General features: G+C 34.0%; 1 protein-coding gene across 1 annotated transcript in view; it reads left to right on the top strand.

Annotated features, from left to right (window-relative positions):
* Window positions 1–17,680, top strand: part of LOC129800716 (neurotactin) — a 56,019-nt gene that overhangs the window by 34,345 nt on the left and 3,994 nt on the right. Inside the window, exons 2-5 of the mRNA XM_055845314.1 lie at window positions 1,815–2,420; window positions 4,511–4,821; window positions 4,899–4,989; window positions 9,501–9,935. Of these exons, the coding sequence (XP_055701289.1) occupies window positions 1,883–2,420; window positions 4,511–4,821; window positions 4,899–4,989; window positions 9,501–9,935 (1,375 nt within the window). The 5' untranslated portion in view covers window positions 1,815–1,882. The remainder of the gene's footprint in view (window positions 1–1,814; window positions 2,421–4,510; window positions 4,822–4,898; window positions 4,990–9,500; window positions 9,936–17,680) is intronic.

Below are 17,680 nucleotides of genomic sequence, written 5' to 3'. Positions count from 1 at the left end.
GTTGTGATACACTCTGAGAGCCACTTATTTACCCCGTGGGGTAGGTAACTGTCGATTTCGGGCCAAATTGTGTCGATCTGTCGATTACTTAGTAAAAAAGGGTCGATGTACAAAATCTTAGCTACATATTAGCACTATTTTGTCGATCACCGATCGCGGTCCACTCTGAGAACCACTAATTTATCCCTTGGGGTAGATAACTGTTCTAGGTTACGGTTCACTCGACTGCCGATCTGTTAATCCAAAAGGAAACTAAGGGAAAGTTTCTAATTGGAGACAAACAGTGTAAGTGAAACCGCGACGAAATGCTTCCAAAACCATGTTGAGCTGCTCCTGAGTGCAGGATTTGTTCTTATTCTTGGTCTTTTCTCCTTTCCCATCAAAAACAATAAGAAAATCTCTCCTAAAAATCATACTTCCGGAGATTCCTATTGAAGCATTTGGAGACACTTCAGGAAAACCCTTTTTGTTCACGAAATAGGTAGTTATTTCATTTGAAAACTTCACGTACCGTTAACAATAAAGATTAGCACTTAATTTAACTAAAATTAGTCAGAAATAAGACATAAATGTTAAACAAAACGAATAAACAAAAATCACCTCATTGTGTTTTTCATTGGAAAACATGGCAAATCGATTAAAAATTCGATGGTGAAAAGGTACACTTTTAATTTTTCTAAGAAATTAACAAACTAAAATTTGTGAATATGAATGGATTTTCGCTTTATTTGGAGCAAACTTAACTAAATAATGAAACTATGGTATTGAACATAAGGGAAGTGTACCAGCAATCGGCAGTGTTCCTCGGATCGTCAGGTTATTACCATATTGTTGCACCAATTCAAATGACTTTTTAAAAATTATTAGCTACTTTTTACTATTTAACTCTCACAAGAATGCGCAGTGCATTAGTTCAGATTTAATTTATAAAACCAATTTTCCGTGAGAGACCTGATTAAATTCGTGACGATCCGAGGTACAGAATACATAGCTGCACTGCAATTAGACCTATTTTTTATTAATTTACTGTAAAAATTTAAAATTCAAATGCACAGGTATAGCTAAATGGATCACTAATATATTGATTAGCATACACAAAAATACCAAATAGTATTTTAAGGCTTATGTTTTCAACTAAATATGGAGCATCTCTCTTAACATTCCGATCCGGGGTGCTCTTCCCTTATATAAATATAATAATTTAATACTGTATTTATCATGAAAACAATGACGTTTCCATTTGGAGTAGCGAAAAATTTCCATTTGGAGCAGATTTTGAATTAGCTTAATTTACTCTACTTCTTGGAATAGATATCTGTTCTAGGTCACGGTTCACTTGACTGTCGATCTGTCGATTTTTAACTCCAGATCGACCGTATTTCGTCGATCACCGCTTACACTGAGAGAAATCCGAAAAAGTTAAAATAACATTCCGGAAATGTTTATTTTACCCTGCAGTATTAATCCAAAATCGGTGTAAATATTACCCCTTCAAGGTGTATTAGGGGTTAAAATTACCCTTTTTCATGCTAATTTTTCCCTTAAAAAGGTGTAAAATTAACAATAAAAAATGTTGATATATTTTTACACTTTTAAAGTTCTGAGGAAAAAAAGTTAATCGCACCCCTGTTTTTTTTCTCAGTATAAATATGATGTCACAATTTTCCTTTCGGATTGTGAATGAAAATTTCAATGTAATGAGAAAGTAGATAGATTTATATTGCTGTTTCCATGGAGTTCGAGCAAAAATAAAGAACCCGTTTTAGTTGCTGGAACTTTTAAAACAGAAAAGGGTATTCAATTTATCATTTCAGGTGCCATCGCTGGGTGTCAGGTGATTAATTTACGCACGTGATTGTTTTTGTGGGAAGACATCCGGAGAATGGGCGAAACTGAGGAGAAGGAAAATGGGCCGAATGAGGCACAAGAAGGTGAGGAGCCCAAAGAGACTGATAAGATGCTCAATAAGGATGATGGTGGTGCCAAAAAGAGCGATGATACATCTCCCGAGGCCATTGCCACTGAATCAGCCGAAACGGCTGTAAATTCACCGGAAAATGGGGAGGAGATTGTCAAGATAGCCGAAGAGCCAAAGACAGAACAGACAAAGGAGACGGTTCCGGTGACTGCAGAAGGGCGAGAGGTGAAGCCCAAGAAGATACCAATTGGTGGCATCAAAATGCCTGGGTTCTTCACTCGTGGCGGTAAGGGTCAGGTGACCAAGAATGAGGGTGATGGAGCCGATGGTGAATTGCTGGAGACGAAAGAGAAGGACAAACCCACCGAAGATAACATTAACAATGAGAATAGGGCAAGATTGAATTTCTTCAATAATTTGCGCATTCGGAATCCATTCAAGCGACAAGCTGATCAACAGAAACTTGCAACAGAGAACGGAAATGCCGATCAAAAGCCAGAAGGTGAGTTTTTGCTTTTATTTTCTTTTGGCACAGCTATTGCCATTTGATAAAAACTTGATTTGGATTAATTTTACATAAAAGTGATGAGAGTTTACGGGTAATTGGTTTGTGTCTCATCTAACTTTTTTTAGCCTTGACTGTCAATATGTTTCGGTTATGATTAATATTGACGGACACGTAATTCCAATGGTAGTCCCTCTAATCGTTGACTTTTAGTAATTTTTGTGGTAATTCGAAGATAGAGATTTTTCGTTTACCTGGTAGGTGTCTTAGCTAATTGTTTCTTAATCTTAATCGCGAAAGTGTTTTGATTTTGAAAATATTTAGGGACTCGTATTTTCTAATACTAATTCTCTAAAAAAAACTCTCACTTCCTATTTTTTTTACATTGAATAAAAGGTAAATGTTTTCGGTTATCTGGTACTTGTCCTGGCTAACTGTTTTTTAGTCTTGCCCGTGAAAGTATTTTGACTCTGAAAATATGTAAGGACTTATAATTCTGATAATATTTGCTCACGAATCTCTTGTTGCAAATCTTACACTAAATTGAAGCTAGATATTTTTGTTTATCTCGGATATCTGGTAAGTGTCTTGGCTAACTATTTCTCAATCTTGATCGAGAAGTGTTTTGACACTGAAAATATTTACGGGCTTCTAAGAATATTTCCCACGTGAATAATTTTTTTGGAAATTTTGCAGTAAATTGAAGCTAGATATTTTCGTTTACTTGGTATGTGTCTTCGCTAACCGTTTCCTAGCCTTCATTGTCAAAGCGTTTTGGCCTTTAAAATATTGAGGGACTCATAATCCTAATAGTATTTCCCTAAAAAATCTCTTCCTGTAATATTTTAAGCAAATTGAAATCCTCGAGACCTTTGCAAAATTTCTTTTGGTAACTTGTTATGTGTTTTAGCTAAGGGGGTGACATTAGCTCTGAAAAATGCGACCAGTTTTAGTATAAATTTTTCCACTTTTCGTACACATTTCACGAGATATCTCCAAAACTACGTAAGTTGCCAATTTGGGGTTTTCGGTTGCCTATTCTATATTAAATTGGCTTTTATTTTGTATTTGTATTATTTGCTAATTCATTCTACAAGGATAGAAAACACCTAATAAACTCAAAAGTATTTTCGGCTCGCTAGAAATACATGGGAAACATAGGAAACGTCATGGCCCTGGTTTTAGCTAACTATTTCTTAGTCATGACTGTCCATGCATTTTCTCCCTGAAAACATTGATGAACTCAATAAAATATTTTAAATGCTTCCACAAGAGTCGTTCCCTAACCGCAATTTCTGTTATAAATTGAAGCTCAAGATTTGTGTTTACCTGGAATGTGTCTTAGCTAACTGTTTCTTAATCTTGAACATGAAAGTGTTTTACACCTTCAAATATTGAGGGATTGATAATTCTAATAGTATTTTCCTTTTCACAAAATTCAATCTAGATTTTTTTCGATTATCTGGTAAGTGTCTTAGCTAAAGGTTTTCTAGCCTTGACCACAAATACGTTTAATCTCTGAAACATTGATAAACTCAATGAATTATTTTGATTGATCCCACAAGAATACTCTACGACCTGCAATTTCTGCAAGAAATTAAAGGAAAATATTTTAGATTTCCTGGAATGTGTCTTGGCTAATTATTTTCTAACCCTCCCCTGAATATGTTTCAACTATGACTTAAAGGAACACATAATTCTAATAGTAATACTCAAGAGAACTATTTTCCCACTATAATTTTCGCAAAAAGATGCTTGCGGTTGCGGTATATTTCTTTCTACCAAATGTGTGTCTTGGCTAACTATTTCCTAGTCTTGCGCGTGAAAGTTTTATTCCTGAGGGATTTAAATTTCTTATTGTAATTCTTGCAAGAATATTTTACCTTCTGCAAATTTCAAAGCTAGGTTTTTTGCAAGAACTTTTCGGTTACCTGGTACGTGTCTTGGCTAACTATCTTTCAGGCTTGACCGAGAAAGGACTTCTGTTTTGAAAATATTAGTGAACTCAATAAATTCTTATGAAAGGGCTCAGAAGAATCTTTTACTTTCTCTGGCTTTCCTAGCCTCACCATTTGTTTCTCTTCCAGAGGAAAAAGTTACAGTTGAGGAGGAAGGTGCAAAGGAACAAGAACCTGCAGACCAGTCGCAAAAGAGACGAATACTCAATGCCATTAGATTGCCACAGATTAGCAACATTCTGCCGAAGCGTCTGAGATCAAGTGGGGCAAATGATGATGTGGAATTGGGCAATGGGCCTCACAATAAGGCAGGATTGGCCTCAATGGAGACCCTAGATGACTCAACAAAAGACCCCGAGTCCAAAGACACCACAGATCGTGCCGCTGTCTCGAAGCCAGCCGAAGAGGATCTCGAGACTGTTAAGTTAGATAGCAAAGATGTGAGTATTTTTTGGCAATTCTAGAAATATCATTTGGTAATCTTCTGACATATTTCAATGACTAAATTGACAAATAGGAGAAACCTCAAGACAAGGCCGAAGAAGCTGGAGCCGCAGATAAACCCAAACCTTGGCTGGAGAGAATACGATCATATCACTGTTCAATTGGTAAGTGGATATTATCTTCCAAATGGACCATTATCACTCACTTAGCACAGCAAATTGAATGCAATTAAATATGAAAAGACGTTGTTCAATTAATTCACAACAATATAAAAATTCTGCCACATTCACGCATTGCTTCCACTTCGGATGATGAACACACTAAAGTTGCTAAAGGTTTGGCTTCAATGCTTCTCTTTGTAATTCTTCTCCTCTTCTTTTTTTCTTCTTTTGTCAAACACATCACTTTCCTTTTATTTTTCCATTCATGCCTTTTTTGTGTGATCCTCCTCTTCTTCCTCTCTTGCATGCCGATTTGCCAAAAGGAGAGACATTTTGTCTCCTTTTTGCTACATTTAATTCAGTGGTTCTCAAATAAGAAGACTTCGGTGTGTTTGACGATGGTCACCATAAGAATCACTATTTTTTTGTATCCTTTAACCCATTAAGGACGATTGGAACACCGGTGTCCCATAAAGAAAATAATTTTTCATGACTACCTAAAGTTATGTTTTCTTATGTCTGTACATAATTGTAAAAAAAGAAGGTTGAAGGAATCTTGAATATTTTTTGCAAGCCTCTAGCTCTAGCTATTTGCTATTTAGAAAATATTTAAGCTCAAAAAAGGCGAATTTTTAAATTCTCAAATTCATAATTGATTTTATTTATTTTTTATTCTTCCAATTTTTTTTAAGCAAAACCCTTTTGGCAATAAAAACTACAATACTCATACGTAATATTTTTCATTAAAGCGAAAAATAATATTTATTGGTATTGTCAGAAAAATTACTTGAATTTTTGGGCTATTTTTGTCCCTATCGTTCATAGAAGCACAAAATACACCGAAGAGATAGACACCTCAAAGTTGGCACCAAAAATATAAATTTTTAGGCCTAAATTGTATGCAAATCTTTAAACGCGAATATCTCCTAAACTAGAAGAGATAGACCCCCCAAAGTTGGCACCAAAAAAATAAATTTTTAGGCCTAAATTGTATGCAAATCTTTAAACGCGAATATCTCCTAAACTAGAAGAGATAGACCCCCCAAAGTTGGCATCAAAAAAATAAATTTTTAGGCCTAAATTGTATGCAAATCTTTAAACGCGAATATCTCCTAAACTAGAAGAGATAGACCCCCCAAAGTTGGCACCAAAAAAATAAATTTTTAGGCATATTTTGTATGCAAATCTTTAAACGCGAATATCTCCTAAACTAGAAGAGATAGACCCCCCAAAGTTGGCACCAAAAAAATAAATTTTTAGGCATATTTTGTATGCAAATCTTTAAACGCGAATATCTCCTAAACTAGAAGAGATAGACCCCCCAAAGTTGGCACCAAAAAAATAATTTTATAGGCCTAAATTGTATGCAAATCTTTAAACGCGAATATCTCCTAAACTAGAAGAGATAGACCCCCCAAAGTTGGCATCAAAAAAATAAATTTTTAGGCCTAAATTGTATGCAAATCTTTAAACGCGAATATCTCCTAAACTAGAAGAGATAGACCCCCCAAAGTTGGCACCAAAAAAATAAATTTTTAGGCCTAAATTGTATGCAAATCTTTAAACGCGAATATCTCCTAAACTAGAAGAGATAGACCCCCCAAAGTTGGCACCAAAAAAATAAATTTTTAGGCATATTTTGTATGCAAATCTTTAAACGCGAATATCTCCTAAACTAGAAGAGATAGACCCCCCAAAGTTGGCATCAAAAAAATAAATTTTTAGGCATATTTTGTATGCAAATCTTTAAACGCGAATATCTCCTAAACTAGAAGAGATAGACCCCCCAAAGTTGGCACCAAAAAAATAAATTTTTAGGCATATTTTGTATGCAAATCTTTAAACGCGAATATCTCCTAAACTAGAAGAGATAGACCCCCCAAAGTTGGCATCAAAAAAATAAATTTTTAGGCCTAAATTGTATGCAAATCTTTAAACGCGAATATCTCCTAAACTAGAAGAGATAGACCCCCCAAAGTTGGCATCAAAAAAATAAATTTTTAGGCCTAAATTGTATGCAAATCTTTAAACGCGAATATCTCCTAAACTAGAAGAGATAGACCCCCCAAAGTTGGCACCAAAAAAATAAATTTTTAGGCCTAAATTGTATGCAAATCTTTAAACGCGAATATCTCCTAAACTAGAAGAGATAGACCCCCCAAAGTTGGCACCAAAAAAATAAATTTTTAGGCATATTTTGTATGCAAATCTTTAAACGCGAATATCTCCTAAACTAGAAGAGATAGACCCCCCAAAGTTGGCATCAAAAAAATAAATTTTTAGGCATATTTTGTATGCAAATCTTTAAACGCGAATATCTCCTAAACTAGAAGAGATAGACCCCCCAAAGTTGGCATCAAAAAAATAAATTTTTAGGCCTAAATTGTATGCAAATCTTTAAACGCGAATATCTCCTAAACTAGAAGAGATAGACCCCCCAAAGTTGGCACCAAAAAAATAAATTTTTAGGCCTAAATTGTATGCAAATCTTTAAACGCGAATATCTCCTAAACTAGAAGAGATAGACCCCCCAAAGTTGGCACCAAAAAAATAAATTTTTAGGCATATTTTGTATGCAAATCTTTAAACGCGAATATCTCCTAAACTAGAAGAGATAGACCCCCCAAAGTTGGCACCAAAAAAATAAATTTTTAGGCATATTTTGTATGCAAATCTTTAAACGCGAATATCTCCTAAACTAGAAGAGATAGGCCCCCCAAAGTTGGCACCAAAAAAATAATTTTATAGGCCTAAATTGTATGCAAATCTTTAAACGCGAATATCTCCTAAACTAGAAGAGATAGACCCCCCAAAGTTGGCACCAAAAAAATAAATTTTTAGGCATATTTTGTATGCAAATCTTTAAACGCGAATATCTCCTAAACTAGAAGAGATAGACCCCCCAAAGTTGGCACCAAAAAAATAAATTTTTAGGCATATTTTGTATGCAAATCTTTAAACGCGAATATCTCCTAAACTAGAAGAGATAGACCCCCCAAAGTTGGCACCAAAAAAATAATTTTTTAGGCATATTTTGTATGCAAATCTTTAAACGCGAATATCTCCTAAACTAGAAGAGATAGACCCCCCAAAGTTGGCACCAAAAAAATAATTTTATAGGCCTAAATTGTATGCAAATCTTTAAACGCGAATATCTCCTAAACTAGAAGAGATAGACCCCCCAAAGTTGGCATCAAAAAAATAAATTTTTAGGCCTAAATTGTATGCAAATCTTTAAACGCGAATATCTCCTAAACTAGAAGAGATAGACCCCCCAAAGTTGGCACCAAAAAAATAAATTTTTAGGCCTAAATTGTATGCAAATCTTTAAACGCGAATATCTCCTAAACTAGAAGAGATAGACCCCCCAAAGTTGGCACCAAAAAAATAAATTTTTAGGCATATTTTGTATGCAAATCTTTAAACGCGAATATCTCCTAAACTAGAAGAGATAGACCCCCCAAAGTTGGCACCAAAAAAATAAATTTTTAGGCCTAAATTGTATGCAAATCTTTAAACGCGAATATCTCCTAAACTAGAAGAGATAGACCCCCCAAAGTTGGCACCAAAAAAATAAATTTTTAGGCATATTTTGTATGCAAATCTTTAAACGCGAATATCTCCTAAACTAGAAGAGATAGACCCCCCAAAGTTGGCACCAAAAAAATAAATTTTTAGGCCTAAATTGAATGCAAATCTTTAAACGCGAATATCTCCTAAACTAGAAGAGATAGACCCCCCAAAGTTGGCACCAAAAAAATAAATTTTTAGGCCTAAATTGTATGCAAATCTTTAAACGCGAATATCTCCTAAACTAGAAGAGATAGACCCCCCAAAGTTGGCACCAAAAAAATAAATTTTTAGGCCTAAATTGTATGCAAATCTTTAAACGCGAATATCTCCTAAACTAGAAGAGATAGACCCCCCAAAGTTGCCACCAAAAAAATAAATTTTTAGGCCTAAATTGTATGCAAATCTTTAAACGCGAATATCTCCTAAACTAGAAGAGATAGACCCCCCAAAGTTGGCACCAAAAAAATAAATTTTTAGGCCTAAATTGAATGCAAATCTTTAAACGCGAATATCTCCTAAACTAGAAGAGATAGACCCCCCAAAGTTGGCATAAAAAAAATAAATTTTTAGGCCTAAATTGAATGCAAATCTTTAAACGCGAATATCTCCTAAACTAGAAGAGATATACACCACTTTCCCCTATTTATTTTTCTAATTAAAAGCATGCGCTAAATTCTAGTGCAAGAAGTTTTTCCTTATTTTCTCTCATGAAGAATATACGAAAGAAAAACAGAATAAATTCTGTCTTACTTGAGAACCACTGACCATTCCCAATGAATTTCACTGAGTTCTCTGGGCATTGTTGGGATTTATGGGAATTCAGTGAGAGCGCCTTGAGAGAAAAAAAGAGTCGTTCTTTCGTCATGCATTTTGTGTGTTCCGCCGAGTCGAATAAAAGCGGATTAATTTGTAAGATGAATTGTTATTCGTCTCTCTTTCAGACGACATAGCAATAGTTGCTGGAATTTTGGTCTTTCTCCTGTTGGTGGGCATTATCTGTGCATTTACATTCACCGGCAAGACAGAACTCACCTCAGCTCCCATCAAGGATGGTCGCTACGTGGAAGCTGTGACTTCCTGTGGCCCCGTAGAGGGACTCTATGACGACGGAGCATTTGCTTTCCGAGGCATTCCATACGCTGTTCCACCTGTAGATGAGAATCGCTGGACACCCTCGAGGCCCATCGACAACATCGATCACTGCTGGAATGGCACGTTCAGGGCGCACAATTCTACTCCCGTCTGCCTCCAACTCACGGCTAATGGCACAGTCGATGGAGTGGAAGATTGCCTCACGCTCGACGTGATGACCCCTCATGTGCGCTATGACAATCCACTTCCCGTCGTGGTGCTCATTGGAGCCGAATCACTCTCAGGTAATTCAATTTTGATATTATTGCAAATTTGCACAACATTTCCAGTTAGATTGATTGCGGAGTGGCGGGAATTGCCATTAGTTGGAAAGATGTACTTTCGATAACAACTTTCGAAATTAACTTCGAAATTTATTATAATTTGTAATCATTATAACAAATATTGTCTTTAGAAAAAATTAAATTAAAAAAAAACGATTGTAAGGATCATTTTCAATCAATTTTAATTGTTTTGGAAACAAATTTCTATATAGAGGAAAATCGGGAAGGTGATAAGCTCTCGAATATAGCATTTTTTGGATTCCTCCGGAAACGACTCTTAAATGTGTGGCATATAATTTCTTGATCGAAAGCAGACCACTTGCTCATAATAGTGAGTCGATTCTGAAGTCGATGCTGAAAATATACAGTAGAGTCTCTCAAATCTGAATCTCTCAAATTCGAACGCCGTTTGGATTCAAAATGTCAATTGTGAGGTTATGTTAGAAAGTTCGTATTCTAGGTGAATGAAAATCATATTTATGTGCTTCTTCCTGGATGTTTACATACATTATTATCGTTTAAAATGAAAAGGAAGTATGTTACCACTAAAACTTGCGAAAAAGTACGAGAATTTGATTCAAAGTACAATTTAATATTACACAAATTTCGTTAGTTTTGAAAAAATCGTTCGAATTTGGGAGGTGAGAAATGTCAAAAATATCCCCCGAGCGTTCGAATTTAGGAGACTCTACTGTAAAATCTTCGAAAGCTATTCGTAGGCTAACCATGTTCTCTTGTTCGAAAGAACTGTTGAATTTTTCAGAGTGAATTTCGAATGATCAAAAAATGTATTTTAAAAATTTATTCTTTTGAAATAAATATATCAAGTCATCACAGTCTGACATTTGCTGCCTTTGACTGTTCGAAAAACAGTTTATGCAATTCGCAAACTATTTTACGAGGCTTTTAAAAAAAAAAGCTCTCCTCAAAGGGTTTGGATCACTCTTATTTTAACAACCGAGAAGAAAAACCTTTGAAAAATGTAATAAATGTACTTTCAGAGATGACTTTTAAATAAAAGCACTTAAACTAAGAAAATAAATAAAATAATATTCGTTACATAAATTCAAAAATTCTAAAACATAAAAATATTTCCGAAATTAAATTGAGATATTATTGCCAAAGTAAAATCTTAAAAGTTCGAAAATCTATTTGAAAATTCGAAAATGGTCATTCTCACATCTTGATAATTCCGCAAGGCGGCTGAAGTACTTCCTGTTCGAAATTCGAAGTGGTCGAGTGAGTGTCAAAATGTATCGGTCTGCACTTTGTTATGGAGAAAAAATGAAAATAACGACACTTATACTATTCCTGTCTAATTAATAAATCCCTTCATAATTACTGAGCAACTCTTTGATCAGTCTTCAAGTGCTATATTTCATAAAATTTCCCGATCATGTGCGAAAATTTTAGTTTGAAATTTCGAAATTACGTTTAAAAACTTTCGAAGATCAATGACATTTTGCGCAAATAGAATTCCTTTTATCTTTTAGTAAGAGAATCAAGCTCTACTAGTGTGTGCACCTATTAAGTCATTACACACAGACTTTTGCTCTTTCGAAATCAGTTTATGCAATTCGAAAAGTGTGTAACAGGGTTTTTGTTTTATCCCTTTTGGATTGTCGAAGTGAATAAACTATTAAATAAAAATTAAAGATAGTTTAGTTTTAAAAATCATTTAGTGATTTATTGAAATAATATTTTATTAATAAACTGGGATTATTTGCTGAAAAAGAACTTTACAGAAAATGATAAACACCCTTTCGGATAAAGTATAAAAACAAATGTTCGTTATGAGTTCAAAAATTCTAAAACCTAAAAGTATTTTTTTTTTTTGAAATTAGAACTCAGGGATTAACAAATTAAAGGTTATCGGTATAGATCTTCCTAACGTCATTTATTTCGTTTGTAGTTCTAATTTCCTCTTAATTGGTTAAGGCTTCTTGAATGAGACATATTTCGAAAATTCGATTACCGAACAATCTATAAGATCATGTGATGGATTGTTTTTCTCTTCTGTATTTCGATATTCATAGTTTTTTTTTCAACAAAAATTATGAAGTCTTCTAGTAAAGAGGCGAAAAAACACATTTCCTATTTTCTTATGTTCCATTGATTTGAATTTTCGAACATCGAACGGTTTTTTAGTTAGTAAATCTAGTTAGTAAATTTTAGTTAGTGTCTTTCGAAAAGACACAGCACACTACTCAACAAATTATCGAAACTTAAAATAAAAAGGTCGCTTATGAATTTCGAAGTTCAACAAAGATAATTTTTGGTTTTTATTTTGAACTTTTAATCACAACAAGCAAATTTCTAAAGAGCCCATTGTTTATTACAAAATGCTTAATAAATATTTTGTGATCAGTTTTAGAAATCTTTCGTTTTTTTTCGAAACACATTCGAAATTAGTTTTCGAAAGGTAAATTTATGACGCACAGTAACGCAAAGTAACAAGGCCAATAACTCTAATTCTTTGAACATAGTGCTGAATTTTGAATGAGTTTACGCGGCGAAAGTTTATAACATTTTCACTGGAAATTCCATCACAACATCCCAACATCAGCCAATAATGTAAAATTCAAGAATTGAATTTGTTGTTCTTCCATCTAACTCCGAACATTCATTTTGCGACTTTCCTCAAATAACTCGCAATTATTTTGTCGGAGATTTGTTGAACATCTCACGTTACGCGCTGTTTGAGGGAAAACAACCATCAGCAATGCTACTGAAAGTGGCCAAAAGCGGAAAAAGCTGATAGAAACACTTTCTTCCGACCTTAACACAAGATTAAATTGCTTCTGTTTTCTTCAATATTTCCAAGGCAGAATATCTTATTAAATTAGAGAATCATTTGGAACATTTCGCTTTTCTTTTCTCGCCAATTTATTTTGATTTTTTAATCTTCAGTGGAAAGTATACACCAAGTGTTTCAGTTTTAAATTGTTTCTTTTTTGTTGTTCACTTACACTCGGTAGCCTCATTTAATAATGCGAATTAATTGTCTGAAATTGTTTCAATTTGTCTATTTTTTTATTAAGTGAAATAATAGAGATGTAACAGATTTAAAAGGAAGTTGTTAGTATTATAATTTCTTATCCGAAAAAATATGTACTTCGTATTTAAGGTAGTAAAAGTTCGTGCAATTTATTAAGGCAATAAAAAGAACTTAATAAGCTTAGTTACTAAAATTTTTAAGTTCGTAAATTTACATTTAATTTAAATGAGGACACCTAAAACACTTGTCTAAATTTTCCCCCTTACATTGTAGAAAATTTCATCAGTTTATCAAAATTTAGTTCTAATGGCTCCGGCACACCTTTTAGATCAGGAAAATTTCATGAAGTCGAAATTTGCATCCCTTTCTTTTACACATGTTTTACATATGACTATCTCATTCTTTCGCATACCAAATTTGATTGAAGAGAAGAAGAAGAAAGCGAGAGAATGAGATAGATATATTCAAAGCAAGTGAGAAAGAAAGGGATTCGAATTTCGTTTTCCTGATTCAAAAAGGTGTGCCTGAGCCATAAATAAATATTATCAGACGTTTTAAATATAATTATTTTCGAATTTTTATATTGGTATTTCTTTTATTATATGTATCTAAATTTAATCCTGAGTAAGAGCCATACATTAGTTAAAAGAAAATGGAATTCCAGTTAAGGGGTTATGTAGATCACTCAGACTAAAAAAGCAACATATTTTCTCAATATTCTTTTTTTTTTAATAAAAAAGGAACTTAATTCAGGCCCTTAAGCTTCTAAATTACAAAATTTAAGCTATTTTTTTTTAATTTTCATTGGAAAAATTAAAAATTTAGCCGTTGAGCCTTGATTTTCAGAGACTTTGTTTTGAAAAAAAAAACTGTGACGATTGTTCGAAGTGGAGTCATTAGTAGAATTCCAAAAATCAAATATTTCCCATTAGAAGATGAGCTAAACTCGTTAAATTCGTATTTAGAGGAAGGATTTTTGAAAAAAAGAAATGAAATTTCAATATTTAGGAGTATTTTATACAAAAGTTAACACTTTCGGTAATGAAAATGAAATGTTTTTTACATTTTAACTTATAAAGTATGTTGTGATAAAGGAAGTAGAAAAATCCTTAGTTAGCGTAGAAGCACTGTTCCTAAGTGCTTCTGCGTTATCGACTTTTCTTTGTATTGGTTCCTATCTCGTTCAGTCGTGACAAGCATCAGCCCAAAGAAAAATCGATTATACAGAAGAATTTGGGAACAGTACAGTGCTAAAAAAAAGATCATCATTCTCCTGAACATATTTTTTTAGTACACGACAACTCTCATATGCTTCTGCATTATTGACTTTTATTTGATTTCTTTCTTGCCACGACTGTTTTCCCAGGTTTCGTTGCATTTTAAAACCGCCAAACAGTCGTGACAGGAACCAATACAAAAGGAAAGTCGTTAATACAGAAGCACTTGAGAACAGTAAAGTGCTAAAATAAACGGTTAGGAGAAAGAATTCTCCTTTTATTTGGAATGATAACATAACTCATATTTTAACAGGAAATATTTGTTTTTTTTATTTCTTATGAATCAACTCTGAGTAATCGTGACTACCGCAAGGTAAGGTTTTTCGAAAAATGTCTCCGAAAACTCAGGTTACGTTGAAAAAACATAGGAAATATGTCGTTTTTTACTCTTCGTAGCCCACGTAACCCCTTAAATTAATTGGTTTAACCTTTAAATCTAGTAATAATGCACTTTTAGAGTGCTTTGATGATTATTTCATTGATTTTTTTAAACAAGTTTTAAGAAAGTCGAGTGAATTTTAAATTGCTTTGTCCGGAATTTTTCGTTTTTCGGAATGTCAAATTTTACCCTATAGGGGAAGGTTTCCAGCTTCGCACATACTTTGGCTTCGAACACTTGATATTTTCCCCATATTCCTTTACCGAATCTGGCCCAGTTTTTTTTCAGGAAACGTTTGACTTTAAACTGGTTATTAGAATTGCTATTGGGTTAGATTTATTGGGTGTAAACACAAGTAGATTTTGATTCTCCAATAGTGTCTTAGATAAAAGGTAAATGGAACTCTATTTGCACAAAAAGTCGTTAGTGTTCGAAGAATTCAAATTCAATTTCGAATTCTTACTAAATTTTCGAACAAGGTGGGGAAAATTTATCAAATATCACACTAAAAAGCTCGCAAAAGAGTTACTCAGTGATTATGGAGTGATTGAGTAATGGGACAAGAACAGTAAGCGTCGTTGTTCTGTTTTTTTTTTCTCACAAAAAATGTGAAGACCGTCTCATTTTGTCACTTGAGCACTTCGAAATTCGAACAGGATGTACTTCAGCCTTTCTCTTTACCAAACTCAAATTCTGTATGGAAAGATTAAAGAAGGAATATAGAAAAAATATGAAGTATTTCAAGCCAGAGTGTGTGCGAATTTTGAAAGTCTGCCTCTATAGTTTATTCTATTCAACCTAAACCCTTGCAATCTTGGGAACAAATCTTCAGGTCTCTCTTATAAAAAATAGACCACGCCCTCTATAAAACTTTCGTTATCCTGTACGATTGTAGGAACTGCTGAATGAGGTGAAATTTTGCCAAAAAACATTCTAATTAAGTCCTAAATATTTCCCACGGAGCGTGGCTTCTCGTTTGATCATAACTAAAAAAGGGGGCGTGTCCTAAAATTATTATTGTGTGAGACTGATCCCGAATTCTCATTATTCTAGTGCAATGAAACCATTAATAAAGGAATTAGATGATTCTAATTGTACTTAACGAGACTGTTGCATACTTTGAATAACAAAAAACTTGCTAATCCTTTAAATAGATTAGTGGAAAATAACGGGTGTGCCCTTATGGTATCATAGGTCTCGTCTTCATATTTGATACAAACATCTCGCATTGATACTTCATCGTACAGTTGCTTAATTCTCTCTACGCACAAAGGATCAGTCTTTCCATAATTCTCCTTGAAAATTTCTTTCTGAGAGGGTGTAGCTAACTCTAGAAATTTACAGGCTAACCATGTACACGCCCCTTTTTGAATATCTGTTCCTATCTTCCCACTGACTTTTGGATCACCGTAACAATCGATGAAATCGTTCTGAAATTGAAAAAAATCAAAAGTTTCCAAGCACAAGGACTTTGCTGTTTCAAACAGATCAGGATCAGTACATCCAGCTAAATGTAGGCCTGCAGCCATTGGAACATATGCACCGGGATATGTAGCTTTATTCTGCGTTATTTTCTTGTATTGCTCCATTGTAAAAGTCGTAACATCTTCATGTTGTGCCCGAATATCCATATATTCTCCGATAGGGCCGACAAAAGTTGTTTCTCTGAATAACTCAAGAAGCTTAACGTAGCAGTCAAGATGACTAAAATACTTCTTTAGAATCACATAAGTAGCTGCTTCAAGAATAAGTGCATCATTAATGGCACTTAATTGAATATCTTCCAATTTATGCCAACAAGGTTTCTTTCGTCTAGTGGGGCTATCATCTATAATGTCATCCACGATAAAAGCCATTCCTTTGATCTGAAATTTTAATATCTGTCACCAGTTCGTTAAAGATCGTGAAACTTCGTAATTAAATTTACCATCTCATAGCAGCATCCCAGATATGTGGCCAATTTAATATTTTCTTTAGTTTGCATATTTTTCGGCGCATATATCTCGAAAGTATGCATCACGGCGAAACCACCATGCATTCTATTATTCGGATCTGCAACATTGTAATTTAGAATCTGAAAATTCATATAGTAAAACCAATGAAAATTCTGGAATCAGCCTTTTAAATTTCAACATTACGCGTTCAAAGTGGTTTTCGGTTCTCCCAGATGAATCATAAGCTCTAGTTGCATCTTTTACATCCTCAATGATATCTGTCAAAGTTTTTTTTTTAAGTAAGTTGACATTTGAAATCAAAATTTAAGTTTAATTCAAATAAAATAGAGAATAAATACTATAATTAAAAAGAAATACCATTGAAATGTGTAGAAAGCAGGTCCTTTTTCTCTTGCATAAATATTACTTCAAGTATTTGGTTAGCACTGTCGGAGATATACATGTGAAAGGGACGTACTAGGGGCAGAGCTGTACGGACGGACATAGCGGTACGGACGCCCTGTCGGACAGGGCGCCGACTGTGGAGCCAATCCAGTGATACCAAGTTTCTTTTTAGAAACATCAATCTCTGCATATTTGTCATTGATCTGTTCAATTAAAATCGAAATGTTTTTATTTATTTATTTATTCATAACTATTATAGCGGTAATAATTCAAGAGAATTATTAACTTTGTAACTTCAGAGAAACGTATTAGGACACGAACTATATCCTTATAGAACTTTTCCATTTTAGCTTTCGTTACTAGAGGAAACTGGGGCACCACCAAACACGGGGTAGAACTGAACACTGCAATTTTTTAATTAGTTATTAGACTTCAGAAGACGAGACATGTATGAATTAATAGATACTGTAGTCATACTTGTCCACTGAAGAAATGATCGTCGTAATCCAAGTAGATTACAAATAAAAATCAGTATTCAGTGCCACCGATGCTACATCATGTTCGGTGGTGCCCCAGTTTCTCCTATAAATTTTTCTTAAAGTGAAGTGAACATTACACTTTAGACGCTTTGAAATTTAAGCAGCAAAATCTAACTATTGTTTCATAGTAACATTGTAAACTCAGCTTTCTAATATCGGAATGACAGCTGTCAA

This window comes from Phlebotomus papatasi, chromosome 2, assembly GCF_024763615.1.
Source record: "Phlebotomus papatasi isolate M1 chromosome 2, Ppap_2.1, whole genome shotgun sequence".
Taxonomy (NCBI): Eukaryota; Metazoa; Arthropoda; class Insecta; order Diptera; family Psychodidae; genus Phlebotomus; species Phlebotomus papatasi.
This window is presented reverse-complemented; position numbering and strand designations above follow the sequence as displayed.